The 25,803-nt window shown below is 45.3% G+C and overlaps 1 protein-coding gene across 1 annotated transcript in view; it reads left to right on the forward strand.

The window, feature by feature from the left end:
- The first annotated feature begins 9,321 nt into the window (after nucleotides 1-9,321).
- Nucleotides 9,322-25,803, forward strand: part of whrna (whirlin a) — a 99,643-nt gene continuing 83,161 nt past the window's right edge. The window contains exon 1 of the mRNA XM_061075722.1: nucleotides 9,322-10,095. Coding sequence (XP_060931705.1) covers nucleotides 9,322-10,095 — 774 coding nt within the window. The remainder of the gene's footprint in view (nucleotides 10,096-25,803) is intronic.

A 25,803-nucleotide genomic window follows, 5' to 3' on the forward strand; every position in this document is an offset into this window, starting at 1 on the left:
TTTCTTTGCAAAATACCATTGCAAAATGTGTTTTTACTTTTATAAAATCAGCAGGAGCATTTGAGTTATTTCCTCAGCTTGTTGGTCATATACTGTGTGTTTCTTCTATTTAATACGGTGGCCCTGAGGGTCACTTCTGTCCGTGCACACTCTTTTTTTATTCAGCTGTAAAGAAATAAACTTCTTGTCCAGTTTACTTTCCATCACGTCCGATGCCGCAAGGTCAAAAGTGCAGTTTCGGGTGAAATTAACTTCTCTGTTGTCAAGAAAACCTCATTTTTATTTTAAGTTCAAAACTCCATCATCTGAAGTGAGTAGTGAACCCATGACTCGGCACTTCCTGAAGCAGCAGAGCGACGGGCGTCTGCTTTTCGGTTCTGGCAGATTCTCCGTCTCAGCTCGACGGCAGCGAGGGCGAGCGGCGCTGATGTGAATCTGCAGAATGTGCAGCGCCGCAGCGACTCGTGACTGATGTCCAGTCGGATCCCTGCAGATCTTCTGACTCCTCGTTTGCAGCGAGCTCAGCCTGAAGTCTGCTGCCTCCGTGTAAAGTGTCTGTAAGTGAACTGTTACTGCAGCTTCTCAGCTCAAATAATCAATCACTCACGAACACAGTGAGGAGAAGAGTGAGGGATCAGGAGCCGAGTGCAAACGGTTCCACCACCATCTTTAAATACCTGATATGATGTTGGAGTGACACCGTGGCCTCCACAGAAATGAGTTGGTTGACTTATTCAGATTTCCTTATTTCCAATATCTGGTTGGAATTGGAGAAAGTTTGGGTCGAAAAAAAACAAGTTAGGTCTTCGGGCTTTTAAAGGCTGAAAGTTTTCTGTGATTGACATTTGTGTGGATGTCGGTTCCGACCTTTCAAAGTCCTGCAATAAATGAAACGAAGCTGAAAGCACCTCTGGCTTCAATCACATCTCACAAACCAGGATGTGTTCAACAACATAAACAAACACAAATATACATCACTACCCTTTTCTAAGATTTATATTTTCAAATCAAATTGAAAAAAATACAGATACGCATTCACAAGGTGGACCTTTTTTTTATATCGTACATTGTTAATAAATACAACTATTTAGGGCCCGAGCACTGAATGGTGAGAGGCCCTATTGAAACTGTAAGGATTTGTATTATTTCCCTTTGGGGGAGTTTTTCAGGTTCTAGACATGCTCAAAAAGTTATGAAACTTTGGAGGAAATTCAAAGTCTACGAATATTTTAGTATTCTGGAGTAATTTGAACTGGGCGTGGCAAAATGGCTCAACAGCGCCCCCTGGAACGCAGCCCCTAGGTTTCCCTTTGACCGATCTTCACAAAAATCGTCGCCTACGTGTATCATGACCAGACAAACAAAAAAGTCTCAAGGGGCATTATGAAAAACGCAACAAGAAGCCCGCCATTTTTTATTTAGTGGCCATTTTGGCCATATTCCACATTTTTTTATTTGACGTACTTGTCCCAGGGCTTTCATCAGATCAACTTCAAATTTAGATGAGTGTCATCACAACAAGATGGAGATAAAAACTGATTTAGAGATCGATTTTTCATCACACCGTGTGACCGTGGCGTGGCGTCAAAGTTTGATTAAACGCCATCAAAACACGAGGTTCTGTATCTCAGACATATTTGGTTCAATCGTGTCCAAACTAGACCTGTAGGACAAGAGTCCCGGCCTGATGACATCTACACTGAAATAATGACTTAAAATCACAGCGCCCCCTAGTGGCAACAGGAAATGTCTTGTTTTTTGCATGTCTTACACTTGGATGTATTCCTCCTCATCCACTGACCTCAACCATGTTAAACTGTATCAAATGGGTCTCAAGACATTGCTAATGAAGATGTAAGATTACTGTGACTTTTCATCAAGCGCATTATTAATGGAGTGGCATCAAAGTTCATCAGCTCGCCATGACACACAAAATTGCTGTAACTTCCGTGTTCATGGGTCCATCTCCCTCAAACTACATATGTTTATTAGCAGCCCCCCCCCCTGAAGATATTCAGATGGTTTTAAGGAATGGATGTGGCAAAATAACTGACTAGCGCCCCCGAAAGGGCAGCCCAGGCACTACGATTGGTCTACATCTACAAAAATCGATAGGGACATGTGTCTTTACATTAAAAAGAAATACGTCTTTTGGATACATATGCTAGACCAAACAGGAAGCCCACCATTTTAGATTTGGGGGCCATTTACAGCTTTTTCAGGGCCTAGACCAGGGGTGTCCAAACTACGGCCCCGCGGGGCCAACTGCGGCTGCCATCCACTTTTAATTGGCCCGCATCAAAGTCTACAAATACAACAGTATGTCACACTGTTTAAAGGCAGCTACAGTAAAGGCAGCTGCACTAAAGCCTTTAAACAGTTTGACATATAGGCACCAGAAGCTGAGGGACCATACTGTTGCTCTTTTCAATAGTGTGTTAAAACATGGTAAAAAGAGGAAGTGAAGGAGAGAGGGAGGAGCAGAGATCTGTTTCTGTTCGGAGGAAGTGAATCTGTTCTACAGTCTCTGGCAGCTGCTGAAATGGAGCAGCAAGAAAATGAACTGGACAGAGAAAGATTCTCCTGTTTGATCTGTCTGGATCTACTGGAGGATCCGGTGGCTACTGTCTGTGGACACAGCTACTGTAAGAGCTGTATTAACACCCACTGGGACAAAGAGGAGCAGAGAGGAAGCTACAGCTGCCCTCAGTGTAGACAGACCTTCACACCGAGGCCTGTCCTGGAGAAAAGCACCATGTTAGCTGCTTCACTGGAGGAGCTGAAGAAGACTGGACCCCAAGCTGCTCCTGCTGATCACTGCTGTGCTGGACCTGAAGATGTGGCCTGTGATGTCTGCACTGGGAGAAAACAGAAATCTCTCAAGTCCTGTTTGAATTGTTTGGCCTCTTATTGTGAAAAACACCTCCAGTATCATCTTCAGTCAGCTGCATTGAAGAAGCACAAGCTGGTGGAGCCCTCGGAGAAGCTCCTGGAGAACATCTGCTCTCGTCACGACGAGGTAATGAAGATGTTCTGCCGCACTGATAAGCAGTGTATCTGTTATCTCTGCTCTGTGGAGGAACATAAAGGCCACGACACAGTGTCAGCTGCAGCAGAATGGAGTGAGAGGCAGAGAGAGCTCGGGCTGAGGAGACAAACAATCCAGCAGAGAGTCCAGGACAGAGAGAAAGACGTGAAGCTGCTTCAACAGGAGGAGGAGGCCCTCAATGGCTCTGCTGATAAAGCAGTGGAGGACAGTGAGGAGATCTTCACTGAGCTGATCCGTCTGCTGGAGAAAAGAAGCTCTGATGTGGAGCAGCAGATCAGATCCCAGCAGGAAACTGAAGTGAGTCGAGTCAAAGAGCTTCAGGAGATACTGGAGCAGGAGATCACTGAGCTGCAGAGGAAAGTCCATGAACTGAAGCAGCTCTCAGACACAGAGGATCACAACCAGCTTCCTCACAACTACCCCTCCCTGTCACCACTCAGTGAATCTACACACTCATCCAGCATCAGGATCCGTCCTCTGAGGGACTTTGAGGACGTGACAGCAGCTGTGTCACAGGTCAGAGGTCAACTGCAGGACATTCTGAGTGAGACAGAGACAAAGATTTTACAGATTGTTTCTCAAGTGGATGTTTTACTGCCACAACCAGAGCCAGAGACCAGAGCTGACTTCTTAAGATATTCACAGGAAATCACACTGGATCCAAACACAGCACAAAAAGGGCTGTTATTATCTGAGGGAAACAGAAAAGTAACATGGATGAGAGAATATCAGTCTTATTCTGATCACCCAGACAGATTCACTTATTGGCCTCAGGTCCTGAGTAGAGAGAGTCTGACTAGACGTTGTTACTGGGAGGTGGAGGTGGAGGTGGGGGGGAGAGAAGTTGGTGTAGCAGTCACATACAAGAATATCTGCAGAGCAGGAAACTCAAATGAATGTGTATTTGGATACAATGATAAATCTTGGTCGTTATATTGTGATGGAAACAGTTATGAATTTTGTTACAACAGCATCAAGACTCTAGTGTCAGGTCCTTGGTCATCCAGAGTAGGAGTGTACCTGGATCACAGTGCAGGTGTTCTGTCCTTCTACAGCGTCTCTGACACCATGACTCTCCTCCACACACGCCAGACCACATTCACACAGCCTCTATATGCTGGAATTTGGCTTTATCCTGGATCCACAGCTGAGTTCTGTAAACTCAAATAGACTCGAGTCATTAAAAGCAAGGATTTAGATTCTGTGTGTAAATCTTTAACTTCTTTTGTCTCCATGTTTGTTGATCAAAGTTCGTCGTAGCGACGTTTCTGCTCCGCACAGAGATCAGCTGTCAATCAAACACTGACCTTCCTTTATCACACATATTTGGTTCTCACTTTGTAAAGACAGAAATCTATAATTACACTGACATGAATGTGTTTGAAAGAACCCAAGCACCAAGCGGTGGGGGGCCCTATTGTATTGTATTCTATCTCCCTCAAACTACACGTGTGTAGCCACCCCACAGACATTCAGATGGTTTTAAGGAATGGGCCTGGCAAAATAACTGACTAGCGCCCCTAAAGGGCAGCCCCGGCACTACCATTTGCCGACATCTACAAAAATATATTGGAACATATGTCTTTTCATAAAAAACAAATTAGTCTCCTGGATAGACATGCTAGACCAAACAGGAAGCCCGCCATTTTGACTTTAATGGCTATTTTGGCCATTTTCCACATTTGTACCTTGACAAACTCATAGGGCTTTCATCAGATCAACTTCAACTTCTGGGAACGTGAAGCGTTTATCCTTGCCACAGAGAGGAAAACGCATCCAACGCGGAGACGTGTGCTTGGTCATCGTTCGCTCTCTCCCCCGACCGCAACAAGCTTCAACGTGCGGGTGCTCGGGCCCGCAAGTGCTACAGAGAGGCGGTGGACTAGTGGCAGAAACTTGGACTACTGGCAGAAAAAGGTCTCTGGTTCGATGCTGGTTTGACTCCACGGTTCGACTCCACGGAGTTTCAACAAAAACTTACCTTGATGGAATAACAACAAAAGACGCACCTGGATCTTTCCAAAAAATTAAAAGACTATTCTCCCTACCCTGTCTAGTGCCCCTGAGCAAGGCACCTTACTCCCCCAACATCTGCTCCCCGGGCGCCGTGTCCTGCACCAGATGGGATAAAAGCAGAGGACAAATTTCCCTCAATTGCATGAGTGTGTTTGTGCATGTGTGTGGGACAAATAAAAATGTATCTGTACAACGTAGCCCTAGTTGTTTCTATATCTATAGAGAATAAAAGTCTCTTTCATCAGCTTATTTCTGTACAAATTTACAATGCTAATTCAGTGTAATCAAGGGAAACAACCACAGAAAACACTGATGTCCTGATGTGTCTCACATTGTTTCTGTCCCCCACACGTTTCTGTTAATTTCCTTGTCTTTCCTCATGTTCCTCTTGTCTCCAGTTGAATTTCCACTACATCTCCCTGCCTGTGTGCAGCTGCAGCAGCTGTAAGTCAATGATAAGCTGCCTTAACACTACAAGTCACATAAGTCTCCATGGAGGCTGATGGGAAATCATTGTTTCAGACACTCTTCCAATAACGTCGCATTTAATGTGAGACTTCACACAGACCTTTTAACTTTAATTGAATCACCTGAGCTTTAGTTCTCACCGTCGAGTCCTTGTCACAATTCTGCATAAAATATATTTCAAAACGTTAAATCCATACCTCCTCCCGCGCCAAGAGAAAGTAATTATACTTAATCCTTATCAGTTAAATGTCGCAGCGCAGCACCGAGTGTCTGAATGAAACTCTCGTCCCTTCAGCTCATTAGACCATGTTTTATTTTAAAGTTAATCACCGGGAGAAGTTCAGCGTTGCGTGAGTCACTGAGGTGTGAGTCAAGTGTGAAGGTTTCACCTCCCTCCAGCCTGAGGATCTCAGACCCTCTCGTGTGTTTAGGACGTTTCTCATGACATCACATGAACAGGATGTGAACTCGGACCAAAGCTGTTTCCATAGCGATTACAGTATGTTTCAGATCTGAGCTCCAGACGCAGGATGTGGGTTTGGTCTGATGGAAGATAAATGAATCTGGATAAGAACAACTTATAACAGCCAACATCATCCTTTAGAAAAAGTTATATGATGTTTGAGTTTTTAGTTGCGTCCACGACCAATCTGCTAACATGGAGCAGGATTATGATCTACACTGCAGCTCAAGGGTCTTGGAGAGGCCCTACATCCTTTTCTTTTGGCCACTAGGGGGCGATAGAGATGATTTGGCTTCACGTTAAGAGCTGTCCTCTCGTCCATTGGTTGAAAGTTGTTAAAATATCCCACAAGCTAACTCTGACTCACATCTTTGTGATGATTCACAGATAAATCAGCTGCTGCAGCTTTGACCACGACTGGATTTATTTATTTATTTCCACGTGTTCAAGACTTAATTATCTTTAAATTTGATGAAAAGTGACGACTCTGCTCCTCGTGACCCGTCACAGTCGATTAGCTGCAGCCTTCAAGCCTCGTTAAACCTGCAGAATGAGCAGTTGACCATGAAACGTGGCCGTTCGCTCGTCTCCACTTTACTGTCGAGGAGAATCTTTTTGATCTGGAGGTTTCATGGCTCCGGTCGGATCGGCTCCAGGAAGCAGATATCACACAGTCTGTGGCAGATACTGAGGTTCCAGCTCAGAGCCGCCGTCTCTGCATTAACACATTATGAGATAATTCATCTCCACCCTGGATTTCATCAGTTTCTGCGGCTCAAATTGAAAACTCATTAAAAGCCCAGATCCTCGGGCCGCGTGGACGCTCATGCAGAATTCACTGTGTCCATTCCCTCCCCTTGTATTCGTCCTTCTGTCTCTCTCGTTCTCTCAATCACTCCCTCTCTGTCTCTCTCACTCTCTGTCTCATTCCCTCTCTGTCTCTCTTGTTGTGTAGTGTGTCCAGTGTCACACACTTGTCAGTGTTTTCCCGAGCGGTGACGTCTCCTAACTGCTGTCATCAGTCAACTTCAAACACACACGTGCACACGTATGACCACAGCCTCCCTCCGCTCCTACACACACAGATATAACAAATAACCATATTTGAATATTTGCTGCTTCACCACTTTTCAGATGTCACTTTGATTTCTGTTAACTTGAATTCATTCTAGTTTCTATGATAATTCACTGATTAAATGAGAATTCCATTGATCTCAGAGAAATTATAGATTCATCAATAATGTTGCAGCTGACACTGAATCATTGTGACCATCAACTGAAATCGACATGAGAAAGAGGATTGATAATAACCAGCGAGGCCTCCGTCCACACGGCTTGGTTTGCAGCTGGTGTCGTCTCCAGTTGGTTTGTGACGGAGTTCAGATTCACTTTGCTCCCACGGCTGCAGCGTGACGAACTCAAGGATAAGAGATTCCACGTTAGACGCCACCGGGCGACCTGTAGGGAAAGAGCAGAAGAAGAGGAGATTACATTTGTAAAAAAAATCTGGGACAAATCTTGACCTCCTCGGCCGGATTGTCACTTTACTACGATTTAACTTTTACTTCTTCTTCCTCCTTCTTTATTATTGCTATTTTGCTTTCTTTCTTTCTTTCTTTCTTTCTTTCTTTCTTTCTTTCTTTCTTTCTTTCTTTCTTTCTTTCTTTCTTTCTTCTTTCTTTTTTCTTCTTTCTTCTATTCTCTTTCCTCTTTCCTCTTCTTCCTTCCATCTTCTTTCCTCTTCTTTCTCTTCTCCCTTCTTCCTTCTTTCCTCTTCTTCCTTCCTTTTTCTTTCCTCTTCTTTCTTCTTTCTGCTTCCTCTTCTTTCCTCTTCTTCCTTCTTTTTTCTTTAATTTTTCCTTCTTTCCTCTTTCCTCTTCTTCCTTCCAATTTCCTTTTCTTTCTGCTTCCTCTTCTTCCTTCTTCTTTATTTCCCCTTTCCTCTTCGTCTTTCCTCTTCTTCTTCTTTCTTCTTCCTCTTTCCTCCTATGTCTCCCTTCTTTTACTCCTCCTCTTGTCGTTATCCTTACATTGAAATTAATTTATTGCACATTTAAAAACTATAATATACATATTAAAAAACAATTGTGTCTTCTTGTTATTTGTATTATTATTAATCTTCTGGTGTCTGTGTGTTATTCTATTTGGGTTTTTGTTTAATAATTTCTTCTGTTCTGCACATGTGAAAACTCTAAGATGAAATAATTATCTATAACATCAATGTGTTATTTTTAGTAACGTGGTAGCGGTCGTGCCTGTGCCGTTTGTGATTGGCTGCAGGCTGCTGCGTCACTTCCTGCAGGAGGAGGTGGAGGATCTGTCGCGCTCCTCAGTCTCTGTAGTAAACCGAGGAGGAGCAGAGGAGGAGCCGCGGGTCACCTCCACTTTCACCGGATCGTAGAAACACCACCGAACCGGAGGATTCCAGCTGGACAGGAACCGGTCCTCCTCCGAACCTCGTCTGGACTTGTAACCAGACCCGTGGACAGGATACGAGCAGGAGGATAAACACAAGTTCTCTCTTTCTCTGCGTCCGGGGATTGTTTGGCTTTTCCTTTTGGATTTCCTGCGTAACCGAGTGGAAGTTATTTCCTGGCTCGGCTCGGCTCGGCTCGGCTCGGTTCGGGAGCGTGTTGTCGGTGAGGAGGACACCTGACCCGAGGATAAGCTCTGACGGAGCGGGACGAGCCTCTCACGCACCGTTACGCACACGGAGTTTTTGCAGAATCCAATTAGCGAGATGATTTCTAAATGATGGTAAGTGCTGGTTAACTAGTGAAACTGGGATCGTGGATCGGTCGGACTTGTGGAAGTTGCACATTTCTCTCGGATCTATCGTTGGAATTGTAAGGGTTGGGTGGGTGGAGGAAGGGAGGGAGAGATCGGTCATGGAAGCGGCCGGAGCGCGTAATGCGTGGTCGTGGCCCGGCACCGCCCGCGCGTAATGCCCGGTGCCATCGCTCCATAACCCCGCAGAACCCGTGCGTAATGCCCGGTGCCATCGCTCCATAACCCCGCAGAACCCGTGGGTAATGCCCGGCACTGCCTGCGCGTAATGCCCGGTGCCATCGCTCCATAACCCCGCAAGGACCGCGCGTAATGCCCGTTGCCATCGCTCTCTGAACCCGGCACCACCCGCGCGTAATACCCGGTGCCATCACTCTCTGAACCCGGCACCGCCTGCGCGTAATGCCCGGTGCCATCGCTCTCTGAACCCGGCACCACCCGCGCGTAATGCCCGGTGCCATCGCTCTCTAACCCGGCTAGGCCCGCGCGTAATGCCCGGTGCCATCGCTCTCTGACCCCCCCCCCTAGAAGCCCTAGGATGAGCAGCACCGACCTGGAGCGTGTGTCCCTCAGCTCCTCCGCCAACTCGGTGGCCTCCAGCGCTCGGACCCTGTCGGCCAACGTGAGGAAGCTGCACAACGCGCTGAACCTGCTGCTCAGCGACGTGGAGCGGGAGCAGTTCATCCACTGCCTGAACGTGTACCACTCCAAGCGCAACGTGTACGACCTGGTGCAGACCCTGCACGTCATCCTCAACGCGCCCAGCAAGCGGCAGCTGCTGCCCCTGCTGCGGCTCGTCATCCCCCGGTCCGACCAGCTCCTGTTCGAGCAGTACACCTCGGAGGGCCTGTACCTGAAGGCGGATTTACCGGCGAGCAATGGCACCGGCGACCCCCCGCCGGGCGACTACCCCAGCGCCAGCCCTACTCCACCTCCTCCAGGGCACTTCTCGCCCAGCCACCACCCGGCGGAGTTCCAGGTGGCGCTGCGGGGGTCCCCGGTGGCGCTGCGGGGGTCCCCGGACTCCTTCAGCACCAGCAGCGACGGCACGTCTCCCCTGGTGCCGCTGCTCGGGAGGAACTTCATCCACGAGCCGCCGGGAGAGATCCGGCAGGTCAGCATGAAGCGGCACAAGAGCAACGAGGGCCTGGGCTTCAGCATCCGCGGCGGCTCGGAGCACGGGGTCGGGATCTACGTGTCGCTGGTGGAGCCCGGGAGCCTGGCGGAGAAGGAGGGGCTGCGCATCGGGGACCAGATCATGAGGGTCAACGACAAGGTGTTCGAGAAGGTCACGCACGCGGAGGCAGTGAAGGTGAGTCTAATGCACCATCTGAATCTGAATCAGCTGCTCCATCCTCCATCTGTTCTTCACTCACCACCGGTCGAGGCACGTGGTTATGTTGGTTTAAAGGAGAGTTTCTTCTCCAAGGGGAGTAAAAGTTCTGATGTGTCCTCGTTTCAAAGAACTCTAAATGGAAATAGGTGGATTTCCTAACCCTAACAGACTAGTTTGTGTATGGTAGTCGTGTGTTTTATGCTTAAAATACCGCTTCAACTATATTAAACTGAACTATACACTTTTCACAATATATTTTCACTATGGGAACTGTTCGGTTTCTCTATTGTTGTATCCATTCCTTAAATATTTTTTTTTCAAATTATAATCAGAAACACTTGATATGTTAGAAATAGGAAGTTTCACATCATCATCGCAGCCAGGGGGTTAACTGGGACCAATTGGAACACAGCCCTGGCTTTTGATTGGCTGAATGGCTTGTATAGTCCCAAATCATAATAAACATTGTCTCAAGACCTTAAAATCTAGAGAGAAACCAACAGTTTCCAGGACGAGCAAACACTTTGGAGAGTGTGGAGACAAAACCTCTCTAATTAATTTGAGGAAACCTCTAGAACCTGGTTAATGTGTGATCTGTCTTTAGTTTGGTTTGCTGAAGCTACAGAATGATAAACACGCTATAGCCCTATAGCTCATCCAATTCACGGTTCTTTATCAGATTACCAAACTCATTTTGTGTGTTTGCTTTGTACGACATGAAAGAAGCTTCAGTAAAGTACCTGGACTGTTGAGTTTGTTTTGGAGTACAACAACACACTTTGCCTCTTGTAGTTGGCTCTTCAAGAAAAGGACGAAGCCTGTTGTTGTGAGGTCTTGACCTCAACTTGCCTTGAGATATTGATGTTGTGAGCTGGCACCAGACAGTATACGGATGTGGACACCTTCAGGCGATGGTGCGCCTCCTCTGGACATGAGCCTTAAATTAGGTTAACATGCAACATTGCTGTGGCTCACTTGTGGCCCAGATCTGCCAAACAGGAGCCGACTGCCCAGGTGGTTTATGTTCCGGGTGTCAGAGCTCAGCGTGGGCCGACTCCGGGCCAAAACAATCTTTTTCTGCGTGGGTGTTCTTCTGCTGTATCTCTGGTGTATAATCAGCTCCTGCCTCATATTCATTTGGCTTCAGTGTCGAAGACTTGACCTCTCGGAGCCAACAAGCTCGAGTTGTGAAGGAGGATGAATTGTGTTTGCTGGAAGCTGCTCTGGCTTCTGACCACTGAGTCTGCAGGAGCTTGCATGTTAAGCAGGTAACTAGACACCTTCACAGCAGCTGGTAACCATAGTGCAGTGTGTGTGTCTGTGTGTGTATGTGTGTCTGTGTGTGTGGATAGTAGCTCCACTGCTCTGCACTGAGAATAAGAGCTGGGACGTCTTCAGCCCTTTGCACCGCTGTGAATGCCAGTGAGTGTAAAGAAAGCCTATTAGCAAATGAGGTGATAAAAGAGCATGTCTGATTTGTGTACAGCGCAGATTGATTTAGACGGAGGCCTTGCAAGGTCCTTGCTTTTTACGAGCCAGTTCATTGAGCTGGAAATTAATCTTGGTGATTTCTTCCCTTTCCCCTTTCAGCTCATTCACTTGTGTTTGCTCGGGCTGGAGGCGGAACGTGGAATCCTCATGTCCCAGGATTCATCGTTTGTTAACAAAGGTCGAATCAATTGTAGAGGATCCGGGGGAAAACGCTCCCCTAATGTTTTTTGGAGCTTTATTTATCGGTTTCACTTAATTAGAAATGGATACCTGTTAGTTCCTCGTCAGCTCAGCCAGGGAGGTTATGTTTCCACCCCGTCTCTGCTTGTTTTTAAAGCAAAATGACACAAAAACTACTGGAGAGATTTCTACAAAACTTAGATCCTGATCGTAAAAAAACAGGCACCATTAGGGAACTTTTTTTGAGCTGATTTTGCATTTTGGTGCCGCTTGGCTGAATTTAAGAGGACTGTCGGGCCTTGGCGGAGGTGTTTGCCACTCTAGCTGTATATTACATCCATATTGTTGCCTGGCAATCTTCCTTTTACAAGCCTCTTGGCCAAAAACAGATTTAAATCTCCCCGAGACTTTGACAAATGGAAGAAAAACCCAAAAGACACTCAGCAGAGCTCACACCTCCGCCAAGGCCGAACTGTCTCCGTAAATTTCATCAAGCTGCACCAAAGTGGACACACTCATAACTATCAGTCCCCTTAATGTGCCTGATTTCTGTCGTCAATATCCATCAATTATTCTCTGGGGGAAATGGAGAAAATGTGGAGTAAACACCCTGGAAGTGCTCAAGAAAGTGAAACTAAATATCTGGCTCCGTGCCTCGTCTGCTCCCAAAATTAATGGGTCCCTCTTTCTCTTTTTAATAGAGTTTTGTGAGTATTTTTGTGTAATCTGAGTGAAACACAAACTAACAAAAAGACAGGGGTGGAAACATAACCTCCCGGGTGGAGATAACCAAGGTTGTGACTTTCATCGACCCAGGAAACCATTGTTTGCACTTAAATTACTATTTATCAGTAAGAATAAATAATCACCAAACTTGTCACATATCTATAAGCTGCTTTCTTTGGATATAGATTGTCTGTAGTTAAGAGATCAGTGGTTTGTTCTCGCTGGTGGATTAGAGCTCAGATGAACTTCTCTCTAACCTTCTATGATCTTGAAAAAGTAATTCATGCTTTTATCTCCTCCCGTGTGGACTTTAGTAATTCACTTAATGCAGAGTTCAGCTCCGAGTCGATCTCCTTCCTCCAGTCGATCCCTAACACGGCCGCAATGGGCTTTTAACTAATACAGAGAGATGAGTGTTTTATCTCAGGTTATTTTCCTCTTTCCACTCTTTATTTTCAGTAGAAATCTCAGGCTTAGTGATATTAAGGTTCTTATGTCGTCCTTTGTCTTGTTTGGATCCTCCGGATAACTGAGCTTCTCTTTTGTTCAGTGGGCTTCATCTTTATGTTGTTATATTTTGTGGCCAAGACGTCTCACAGGAGCACGGATGCAAATGCGACAACGCCACCGCAAAGGCCACAACACAACCTCATAGGCTGTGAGGCCACAACAAGCATGTTAAAGGAACAACCCAACGACAGAGGCCACACAATGAAAACACAACCACAAGGACAACTGAGTAACTGTTTGTTTCCTTGACGCTCTCTTCCGTTGTAATTGTGTTTCCGTCACCTTTGCATTCCCGTTGTCACTTTTGCATTCGTGTTTTCCCGCTTACGCTCTCGTGTGAAACGTGTCGGCCGGCGAACACAACTCTTCAGAGCCGATTGAGCCGAGGCCGTCTCCTCCCTGAGGAAAACTCCTCGGCCCGATGTCTTCCTACGTGGTTATTTATCGACTCCCGTGACGAAGCGTAAAGATCATTGTTCTACTTTTGTTTCGGCGGTGTCTCTAAATCGGTTCCTCGGACTAAATCGTTTCACGAGGCCTCGGCCGAACGTTCCTGCGCCTCGTATCGAACGTGATCTCAAACTGCGTCCAGAGAATACTAATGAGGGCATTAACCAGCCACATATTTCCAATCAATTCTCTCCACATTTAAAGCCGTCTCTTATCCGCCGAGCCCGGATATCGATTCCTCAGACTGTAGCCGAGAGTTTGCTCAAGTTCCTCTCACAGAAATGTTTTCTTTTCTTCTCTTTCTCGATACAAAAGAGCAGCGAGGATGTGCTTCACTGTATTTGTTAATACGTGTTTTTCATGAGTGTTCTGCTGCTTTGAGTCTGCTTTCACAAGATCTTTATTTTATCCTTGGTGCGTTGAACATTGTTGTGATGCACCAGCGACGGAACGATGGCAGCTGAGAAGGTTAGTCTCATCTCAGGAAATCTCTGAGGTCGACGATATGTGTGTCAACTTTAGAATCCTGTGTGTACTCCGCCTCTGATTTGAGCAACACAACACCTCTGACTCACTTAGCCAACGGGAGCCTTGAATCCCGCTGTGCACAATTTCAGGAACACGTGTCGTTCAAGGCGTTGGATCAATCAGGGTCTGAGATGAAGCTCTGTAAAGAGGGTTAAAGCTAATTAATTCTCAACTTGTTAAACACCCTGTTTTTTTCACTTTTCTCATTGATGTGATCGATGGATTTTATTCATTAGATTTACAGACTAAAGTCAAATTACAGTCATGTAATAAGTCTCCAACCAGCTCAGTGACTTTGAGCCTGTGGCCGAGGTGACAGATGAGATGTCACCTCTGAATAAGCTGCTCTCTGGATCCTGCTGATGAATCCAGATGTGACACAAAGTCCTCACCTCAACTCACCTCTGCTCCCACACACAGTTTCCAGTGTTAAAGCTCCAGTCAGAGGATTCTGTGTGATGTGGAGGATGATATCAAACTCTACAGCTTCATGAAGCCTTTCAACCTTCTTAGCCTTTGTGATTTACAGGGACGTTCACTTAGTTATTTGTTCTTGATGTTCCTAATGACCTGGTTTCTAATTCTTTGTTTTTAGAGCATGACTATGTGGCTTCATCAAACCTTTCGGACAAGTCAACGTCTGTGAAGCTTGATATTTTTACTATATAAAATGACAACTAGATTGTGAAGAGCAGCTTAAGAGCCAGATATTGTTCTCCGGAGTTGATGTACTGTTAAATGTAGAGTAAATATTGGATTGAAACATGACTTCAGATGAATATTAGTGTTGATCCATCTGTTCTTGATGTGTAAACATATAGGTTTTCAAAAAATCGTTCCAAGTTATACAATTTTGCTCAAACCCAGAAAGTTTTCAATCTCTAGTTTCAAGTCTTCTTCAATACATCTGATGTTCATTCAGTAAAGTATGGTCCAGGCTCCGCCCCCCTGCTCCTCCAAATATGGCTACTTCTGGTTTCAAAAAACAAGATGTCAAACTTGAGGCTTTAACACGACAGCTTGGATGATTTTTACGATAGTAACTAGGGGTGTCACGATACCAAAAATTCAGTAGTCGGTGCCAATACCAGTAAAATAACACGATTCTCGATGCCAATTTCGATACCACGGTAAAAAAAAGTGCATTATTGGATGTTGTAAATGTCATATACGGTAATTCAATGTGCTTGCGCTGCGCATATACTGAGGGTTATACGGTAGTTGCGGTCGCATGTGAGTGACGCTTTGTTGTGAGACACGTTATGCATTAAATGATACATCTGCCTCACGCCGGGTTTACACCGGACGCTGAAGCGACGCCAAAGCGACGCCAAAGCGACTCGTAAGCGCAGCACCAAGCCTTAAATAACAGCTGGCTCCCATCCACTCCCATGCGCCGCTTCAGCTTCCGGTGTAAACAACCAAGTGCCAGCATGCTAGGGATTAGCGCGACGCGCCGGCGTTGCTTCCGTGTCCGGTGTAAACCCGGCGTCAAACGCAAAATACTTCCATACACGACTCTTTGTGCCTTTTTAATAAACAAGTCGAGGTGGGGCGAACGCTGCAGCCGCAGTTGCCGTCTTGGTTTTCAGAATGTAAACGTCGACTGGCGCAGCACCGATGCTAATGCTAAGTTGCTAACAGCTGCTGGCATCGAAGCTGACGGTGCCTACGGTACTTCATAAACTTGGGCACCGGCATCGTTTTGTTATGTTAGTATCGAAAGGTATCGTAGGTATCGGTTCTCGTGACATCCCTAATAGTAACAACCCGATCTGATCAGACTCTTATTTGCAGCGTTGCTCATTTCCTCTGCCAGAATGCACCTATTTTCTCCCCCTTACACAGATAAGAAATAAGTCCACTCAACAGTCCTGGCTTCTTTAAACACGTCTCTGAAATGTGTTTATTTGCAGCATATTACTCCGCCCCACTGTTTTCCTGCCTCCACTTAATCTGCTCCACTTTAGTGAACCTGTGTTTCCTGATGAATTCACGGCCGGGCTCTGAAAGCAGCAGATTGTTGTTTTGGCCCCGGCAGGGACGAGTGGAGGCTTTACAGCTGCATCTGGGATCCTCCTGGTCCTAATACTCCGGCTTGGCCCCGGTCCCCGGAGTCACTGCCAAGGTTAGCTACCCACTCAGCATTTAGGCCTTTCCTTTATCATCGTCTCCGTGACACACGCTGGACGCTCAGGGGACGGGACGTGATTGGGACGGGAACATAAATCGTTCTGTTCCTGAGCCGGAGCTTCAACATCGACATGACGAGCCGTTTTATCTCCCCATCGGCCAGAGGCTCCCAGTCTATCGGACTTCTTAATCTGATTGGTTCCAACTCTGCTAAATACTGGGAATGACCTTGTTGATTAATAGGTTTTCCCTGTGTCTCCTTTTTTTTATCCTAAGTAGTTTTTGAACTCGGTCTACGTGACTTTTAAATAAATTCAGGAGTTCACCGTCTTTTTCGGACAATTGCAGCAATCACCAGAGAGTGAAGTGATTATAAAGGGAAGGGAGACTTGTCCAGTAGGAGCCCAGTGGCCTGTAGCAGCTCTGCTAATGGTCGGTGTGTTGAATAGATGTTGGGAGGCAGATAAAAAAATCTCATTAAACCTAAAAAAGGACGATGTTAATTGATTCATAGCTTGAAGATGATTCTGTGGTTGTGACAGAAGTTTGCTTTGCTTGATGTTATCAGTGAAGTGAACTTAAAACTAACTTTACAGTGCATAAATACGTCCAATGCCCTTTAATGCATATTTCAATGCATTGCATGTTTATATACTGACAGGGTTTGGTTTGTTTAAGACTTCTCGTATATAATATAAATATAAATGTACAACTTTGTTAACGTAACTGCACTGAAGCTGGGCTCAGACTTTTGAAATCTAGATGCAGGAGAAGGAGAATCTGCAGTTAATCTTCTCTCTAATCTTAAACACGCTCACACTACATGATTAGAAAACAATGGTGCATCAAACACACACACACACACACACACACACACACACACACACACACACACACACACACACACACACACACACACACACACACACACACACACACACACACACACACACACACACAAATCAACCGGGTTTTAAACCCTAAATATATAATATAATAATATAATATATAAACTTTTTTGATAATTATCGGGCGGATCTGAAGAGATAATCTGGACCAAACCTTGGTCAGACCAACTACTCTTTGAAATCCTGGAGGTCGAAGCAGCTTCAAATCAATTTCTTTTCCCGTCACATCCACTTTTTAAAGTCTTTTATCAGTTCCAAACCTTCAAACCATAAAAAATGGATGATACCTGCGTATTTTTAGTTTCTGCAGCTCTGCAGGCAGCTCACACATCGTTGAAATTCTTATTTCCACCTCTGCAACACATTCACTGTCACTATCTCTGTCCTCTTCTCCCTCTCTGGTGAGACACCGTCCCGTCCGGTGCAGAACTCGGCTCTCACCGTGTCGGTGGCAGCCGGAGCTTCCTCACTTCCTCGGCCCGGGCCGTGCTAATGATAGCACAATCCTCTGCAGCTTCCAGGTTTCGCTCGGCTGTCGGAGTTGAGATTGCAGCGTTTCATCCTCTTTTACTGCAGAAATGAGCTCAATCTTTATTTTTTAAGTTGCCAAGACGTGCTGCTCTCACCGAGGTAACAAGCTGAACAATGCAAACAGTCGGAGGAAATCTTTCTGACAGCTGCAAGAGCCAGAGAAACGGGTTCATGTCTTCAAAATAAACTTTTCCAGAGTGAGGGGTGTTTTTATGTGAGCATAACTTTATTAACTGGAGCTGAGTTCTCTTCTCTTCTACACCCAGTCGTGCATGTGAGAGTGTTGGAGGCTGTGGAGACGCACAGCGCTCCGGCTTATTAAGCACAGCAACGAGCAGCACAGGAATAAATGAGGTAGACTTCCTCCAGGCCCGACCTGCGGACTCGTGTTTGCACACTTGCGTCGGTACATATCTAATAACACAGAGCAGCACATTTGTCTTAAGTCTCCGAATAAGTTTGTAGTGCTGTTTTCTTCAGTAAACAATCGGCTGATTGTTGCCTGCAGACGCCTCGAAGGCCAGAAAACACCACGGCAACCAGCACGAGAGAAGAGGAATAATTTCTCTTCGTATTCCCAGACGTCAGCAGTTAGCGCTCAGACGCCCGAGAGCTTAACCCTCAACTAACAAGGTAACGAAACACGGGAGGATTCGTGTTTCCTGTTCTGATGCATTAATACATGTTCTACAAAAACACTAAATATCCTGAACAGGTTGAAAACTGGTTATTCTGCCTCTTTCTGCCATAGTTCCATTCAAGGCACTTTCTGAAAACTCATTGGTTGCTTACAGATCCACGTATACAAGGTTTTAAATTGCATTTTATATCATAAGAGGCTCATATATGTGAATGTTAGCACTGTGGAGTTGTTCTTACTTTGCTTTGTGGACTGTAGAAGAAGACTTGCTTTCTGTGTAGCTATAAAGGAGCTGATTTATGATTTCGTACTTTCATTGAAACATTATTATCATGACATCTTATTGAATTTCTTCAGATGGATTCCCCGAGAACCACTTTGATTGCGATATACTTATTTCATTTGTTTCATGCAGTAATTAGTTTACATTTGATTTGATTCTTCTGGAATTGGTTTTCTAGGTTTCCTAATATCTTATTTCTCAGAATGTAGACGTGTATAAACAGGACAATCATCTAAAGTGGCATAAACTGCAAATAGCTTCCTGTTTGTTTAAAATAAAAGTCAATAATCATACAAGGACCATCATATATTATGTTTTCATAATCTTTAAGGCCTCTGAGCTATTTGGAGACGTGCATGTGTTCCTAATGCGTCTGTGACTATCTTCTATTTTAAGGTAGAGCTATTAAAACGCTGTTTTTTCCATTTGGACAGCAGCTGCCTGTATCGGAGAGGAGCAGATTGAAGTGTGTGTGGGCTCCAGCTGGAAAACTGATTAAACAAAGTGCGGCCTCACGGGTGCTACTTCAGAAACTGCCCTTGCCTTGCCCTTGAGCAAGACACTTAGCACCTAACTGCCCCGGCGGCTCCATTGGCCACCAGCTCTTACTGGCCAGCGTCCAGTACGAACCAAGTCATGGCTGACGTTTGCAGGATCAGCGCTTCTTCTTATTTTTCACAACTTTTTATTTTCTTGGCAGCTGGAACTCTTTGCCTCAAGGACAGAAGAAATAATCCATCGGTGACAGATCCAGTCCAGTGGTGTGAGACACTTCCCCATCAGACACCAGTTGGCCAAAAGCTTTCAAAAGTAGAAGGAATCCTTAAATCTGTTTTTAAAGCAACGCGTCGGATGAATGCTAATGTAAGAAATATAAGAAATAGATGTTGAGCGGCTGCTTGAAGAGATCGTTGGTTTGGATCTTTGGCCGCAGTGTGAGGAGTTGGCTGGTGGAGAAGAGGAGGGAATGGAAGCAGAAACATCACGGATGGATAGAAGAGTTTGTCTGAAACTGCATGAAACGTCCACTGATTCATCATTTAAATGCGATATTTGCCTCCACAGCGATCAATATAGATATTGGAAAACTGTTATTTCCTTCACAGTGTTGATTTTAATTGTCTCTTCAGCAAATGGGATCAGTGTCGCTCCTCAGTTCTGCTCCTCTCTGTAATTATCATGTGAAATATTTATAAATTGCTTTAATTAAGTGGGTGGGTGGGTGGGTGGGGGGGGCCGCTGGCTTTGTGGTGTGCCTCCTATAATGAATATTTAATTGTGAAGAGACGCTTGAAACACTGTGAGGAGTTCTTTATTTGAGTTCTCCGTCTGGACTGTTGACTGTAAATACGCGAGTCCACTTCCTCCATCTATCGAGAAGTGAAGACAAACTGTCCATGCAGTCCACACCATGTCCCATCCACTAACCTGACGGAGGCAGGGTTTATGACCAGCCGGCCACCAGGGGGCGATCAAGATGATTTGGCTTCATTTTGTCGGGGAGCTGTCAGGGCACAAAATGACGTCATTCTGAGCAGTTTTATTCAGTTATAAAACTTATTTTTCAATTATCCATGTACAAAAATTATGTATTTCACCTTCTTCCTGTCACTCGTGTCCCCGTCTCTATGAAAGAGCTTTAAATTAAAGCCAGAGCAACACATGTTCACTCAGTTGTGTCCCCGGGAGCTGTCCCCTGGCACTAAATCAGGAAAACGTCCCTCCACCTTCCTCCCCGGTCACATGTCTCCTCTGGATGTCCCACCCGGGCTCCCTTCAGAGCCGCTCGCTGCCAGAACCACTCCTTCGTAACGGGCTAATTGGTTTTCAATGGAGCCGCCAAAATGCTTGGGTTCACAGTGAAGGTGTCCCCCATCCATCACCTGCTTGGCACTAAATCACCGGAGGAAGCCATTAATATCCAGGTCAATGAGCAGAATCCCTCACTTTTCTGCTCACTCCTGTCTGTCGGCAGGAAACGACTCATTCAGTCGCTCCCTCGGGTGCTGAGGTGGGTCGGACATCGCTTTGACACCGTGATGTCTCCATGTCTTGTTCAGGTTTCACTCTACATGTTTATTTATATTTAAATATTTGAGAGATTTCTTTCAAATTTGGCACAAATGATCACTTAGACTCATGGATCCACTGATTAGATTTGTGTGGGTATTTTTGGCCTCTTGAAGTTTGCCTTCAGGGAATTTCTTCAAATTTGGACCAGTCGTTCCTTGGACTCAAAGATAAACTTGCACTGGTTGGCAGAGGCATAAAAATGCAGGGCAGTAATACTAGTTTATCTATATAGTTATATGTCGGCATCATATTCTGTTAATTCATTCCAAGATCGGTGGGTAATTGCCATCATTTCACTTTCAAATATGTATATTATCAAATTATTAATTAAAACATCTGAGAGTAATCAACTTGAACAAACAAGTATTAAAAAAGTGATGGGATTTACAGTTGATCAGTTTTAATTTAATCCACAAATGTCTGGAATAGACACCGTCCTCATCCTCATCCTTCAGATTCACTCAGGAAAACCTTATTTCTAATATATGTTGTATAATGTCATCATGGAGATAAATGTTGAAAAACAGACCTTATCTGAAAGCTTTTGAATTTGGGACAAACTAATGGGAAAGAGTTAAAGGACATTTTAAAGTGTGGGGACTTGTTGATAATGGATGAAACGTTCCCAGCGACGCCCTCATCACTCTGGTTCCCTGTGATCCTGATCTCGTACCCGTGGCGTGGAGCCGTCCGGACCTCAGGAGCGATTCCTGCTGGAGCTCGTTGGATATTTTTCTCCGAGGCTCCGCTCCAGCGTCGCGGGAGTCGTGGAGACGGCGTGAGGTCTGCTCTGAATAGCAATGAGGATCTGCGGGGTTCATTGTTATTTTGGTTTTGTCTGTGGCGACTTGACAGGTTTCGTTATGAGCTGGGCACAGGGACACACACACACACACACACACACACACACACACATATACACACACACACAGCTCAGTAGTGATTATTATCTCTCAGAAAGAAAGAGACGAGTTGTTTGAGCAGTGAATGCGTCACTTTTGGCAAAAATCTGTTGAAACACAAATGTCCTGCCATGTTATCAGAAGTGCTTATTTGAAAGCAAAGTGAAATAACTTTGTCCTACCTCACTTACCGTAGTCTGCTTTTTAAAACCCAGTAAAATTCATATACAGCTTTATTTCTTCTTTTCAGCTCGGTGCAGTTGAGTTTTTCACAAATCGAGGTCACTCATAGGTTGAAATGGACCTGAAGATGTCAACCCACCATATTTGGAGAAGGGGGCGTGCCGCCGTTGGAGGTTAATAGCTGTCAATCGCACATTGTCCACGCCCCCAATGCATTCAGTGCTTTATGGTCTATTTGACTCTAAATGGACCAGAGAGAGATTTAGACCCTAAACTCCTTTTGGAAAATGTTATAATCAATAAATAAATCAAGAGTCTACTTAAATGAATGTCCCTCTATAATACGCAGCTTATTCTCTTTTCCTCCTAAGAGGTGAATAATTCCAGCTGATATTTAAAATTCTGTATAATCGTTTATCTGGAGATTTAAAGTTGGCAAACTTATATAAAAGAGTAGAATATTTCTTGTGAAGGAAAACAGCGATGCTGAGATAAAACCTTATCTGCTCCTGTTTGACAATTTTATTGCGTGATTATATTATCGTTAAAGAGTTTTGTTTGCCTGCGTCTGAATCTGCTTTGTGTTCTTTGTGGTTTGTTGTATTGCAAACATAGTGAGACGTATACACAGAGGTGGTAGAAGTACACACATCCTTTAGTGGAGGAGAAGTAAAGACACTCAAGTAAATATAAAAGTACAAATTCAACCTCTTTACTCAAGTAAAATAATAAAAGGCTCTGAAATAAACCTCATGATGCTCTAGAATGTACATTTTAACTTTTAACAGGTCATTTTACAGGTTGGATACAAACTTTTCCCTCCACGTTGGAACGAATGTCCAAATTTAACAGTGACGCATTCAGGCAAATCCTCCTTTACTTCCTGATGCAAGTGGCCATTGAATGATTGCTCTACCAGAGGAGGAGGGGGGGGGGGGGGGGAGAAGAGGAAAACGGTGACGTAAGCACCAGAGAGGCCGATTTAAATAATCCCCTCCTGAGAGAGAGACACTTCCTGGGAGGTTGTGAATTCCTCTGACTTGTGCGTTTTTTTCCGAGCAGCCGTCCCGGAGCAGGTCGGCCGGGGGGGGGGGGGTTGTGTAATTCACTGGGGTGTGCGGAGAGAAGATCTTTATAATTGTCTGGATTTAATCGCTGACATATTGGACTAGCGACCACCGGCAGAATCCTAAATCCTCCTTTTGTGTGTCTGTCAGATTACATTATTCCCCTCACAACACACAGAGCCGAGGCCCAGATGTCTCTTTAACGCTCGGGACAGACGGAGAGGAGTCGTGCAGGACATCTGATACTGTGGAGCTGCCTTACCTGTCCCCTGCTTACACACACACACAAACAGACACACACAAACACACACACAGCATACCGTTTGCGGTCTGTCATTCATTCAACACCTTAGAAGAAGCATATAAGATAGATATATAGAGAGATAGATGTGCTTTCTTGATTCCAAATTGGGAAATGATTGTGTAACAGCATCACACACAGAGAGAAGGAACAACTAAATAAATACGATGAATTAAAATAGATCAAAATAGAATGTGATAAACATAAAATGTACTAAAAACTGTACACACTCCCTAAGTAGATGAAACACAATAAAGTAAAGTACAAAATATAATAGAACAATGAATAAGCAGATAAACAAGAGACTAACTACAAGAGATGTGAAACTATGAATAAGAAACAAGTCTGCAGAATTTCAGGAGGTTTTTTGCAAAGAGCTGAATATGAGAAGTGCATCCTGGGGAATAATAAAAAAAAGAGCCAGGAATTGAGAATGTGCGAGTGGGCGTGAAAGAAAAGATGAGTCGGCTCCAGCTCTGCTGCACAGCTGAGGCAACGCGTGTAATTAATTGATAAGCTGTTGATTGTGTGAGAGACTCAGGTAATGGGCGGGCGACTCGGACTCGGGCGTTCGATCCCGACCGGGTTCCCTGAGCGTGAATAATTTAGAGAGAGAGAGAGAGAGAGAGAGAGAGAGAGAGAGAGAGAGAGAGAGAGAGAGAGAGAGAGAGAGAGAGAGAGAGAGAGAGAGAGAGAGAGAGAGAGAGAGAGAGAGAGAGAGAGAGAGAGAGAGAGAGAGAGAGAGAGAGAGAGAGAGAGAGAGAGAGAGAGAGAGAGAGAGAGAGAGAGAGAGAGAGAGAGCTACCTCCCCTTTGTGTGATTACAGTTGATGGACGCTTGTTTTAACTTTGACGGTTTCACACTCAAGAGTCAAATAGTTAGTTTGGTTCAATTCAACAGTTCAGAATTCAAACATCTGGCTTTGACCTGCAGGAACCAAAGAGCTGCAGAGGTCTGTGCAAGTTCATGCAGAAGCTGGAGTCGTGAACTAATCATTTTTTATATCATAGACCCGGTTTGCCCCTGGGGGGGGGTGGGGGTGTGTTCCCGACCGGAGGTGAGTCTGCAGATTATCTGCCCAAATAATCCTGAAGTGTGGAGGATTTACAAAGTAATCTTCATACTACCTGATCTACTTAATCTTAATTGTTCAGCTGCAACTAAAAACAACACATTTCAAACTCACAACCAGTTTAATAATAATAATAATATTCACCTTCTACTGTTTAGTTTACTGTCTCACAGAAGATCTGAACCCCCTTTCCTCTTGTTCCCCGGCCGTGTGGACCCAGCATTGATCTTTTCCCACGTCACCTACTTATGTTACCGCGTGGATTTGATAAATTAAAGTATTATGCAACGTTACTTAACTTCCATTACAGGTGGTAATTCATCACAAACCTCTTTCCCTCCCTTTTGTAAACCGTGGTGCAGCCGGAGCTGACCTCTGCCCCCCCGAGGCTCGACAGGCTCAATTACCCCCGAGAGGAGAGGACGACCTCGAGGTCGCAGGCAGATTGAAGGACGATTCGGGGGAACATCACTTAATTCGCCCCGGGGTGAATCCCCCCCCCCCGTGTAGTCATTCTACCACAGATCAAAGCTGCCTTCTGATTGGTTCGTGGCGGTGGCAGGAACACGAGGAGCATTAATTCCCCTCTCATATTCCACCGGGTCAAACTAAGCCGCCGCGGCGCTGGTGATAAGTGCTGATTTGGCCCAGATTACGACTCCTGACAAGGTCCAAAGACTTAAAACCTCCCCCCCCCCCAGTCGGATAATTGACTCCATGTTGATGGGAGATGATTATTTCATCTCTGGATTGTCTCTGCTCGAGATGCTTTTGTATTAAGGGATTGTGGCCGATGGAGAGAAGGAGGGAGGGAGGGAGGGACGAGTGGGAGAAGTGATAGGAGAGAATTGAGGAGGCGGCAAAAGGGGGGGGGGGGGCGGCCGGGAGGACAGACGGCAGAAGATTGAGCCGGACCGTTTCATCCGTCAACAGCTGGCGTGTTTGTGTCAGAATCCAATTGGGTGTTATCACCGGTGTCCTGCTCCGTCCTCTGGGTGTCCTCTGCTGATGGGATCCCATGGCTCCCTGTAGAGGGGGGGCGTTTAGAGGAGCTGCTTCCACACATCCACTCACGCCCGGGGGTCAAAGGTCAGAGTCGGGTACTCCAGAACTTTATCTGCTAGGCCCAAAAATATCGAGAAATTGTCCCAGTGCGAAGATGTGAGAATACCTTAGGTTAAAAAAGAGGTCAAATGCCGATGCTGATCTGTCATGAACAAAAATACTAGATTAATACGTCAAATTCTGTCTCCCGCATTTTCAACCCAGGCTCCGCCCCCTCACCTGAATGCTCCAGATGTTATTCTGTCGTTTTCCCGGAGAATCTTCTGCTGCATTCTTCATATGTGAAAGTCAAAGTTCGCACATTGTCCAAACCCATTTTTATAGACATTCACGTCTTTCAATAATTCAACGCATCACTCACTTTAAAACCTCAAACTTCTCAAATAGCACGTTTACCCTCGACCATGCAACTGGAAAGCTTCTCTCTTCTTTTTCCTTCGAATTGTTTAGAGGAGCTGCTTCCAGACATCCACTCACGTCCAGGGGGCAAAGGTCAGAGTCGGTTACTCCAGAACTTTTTCTGCTAGGCCCAGTAAACTATCAGGAAATTGTCCCAGTGAGAAGATGTGAGAATAACGGTGGAAAAAGAGGTCAGATGCTGATCTGTTATGAACAAAAACACCAGATTACTACGTCAAATT

Source organism: Limanda limanda, chromosome 1 (genome assembly GCF_963576545.1).
Source record: "Limanda limanda chromosome 1, fLimLim1.1, whole genome shotgun sequence".
Taxonomy (NCBI): Eukaryota; Metazoa; Chordata; class Actinopteri; order Pleuronectiformes; family Pleuronectidae; genus Limanda; species Limanda limanda.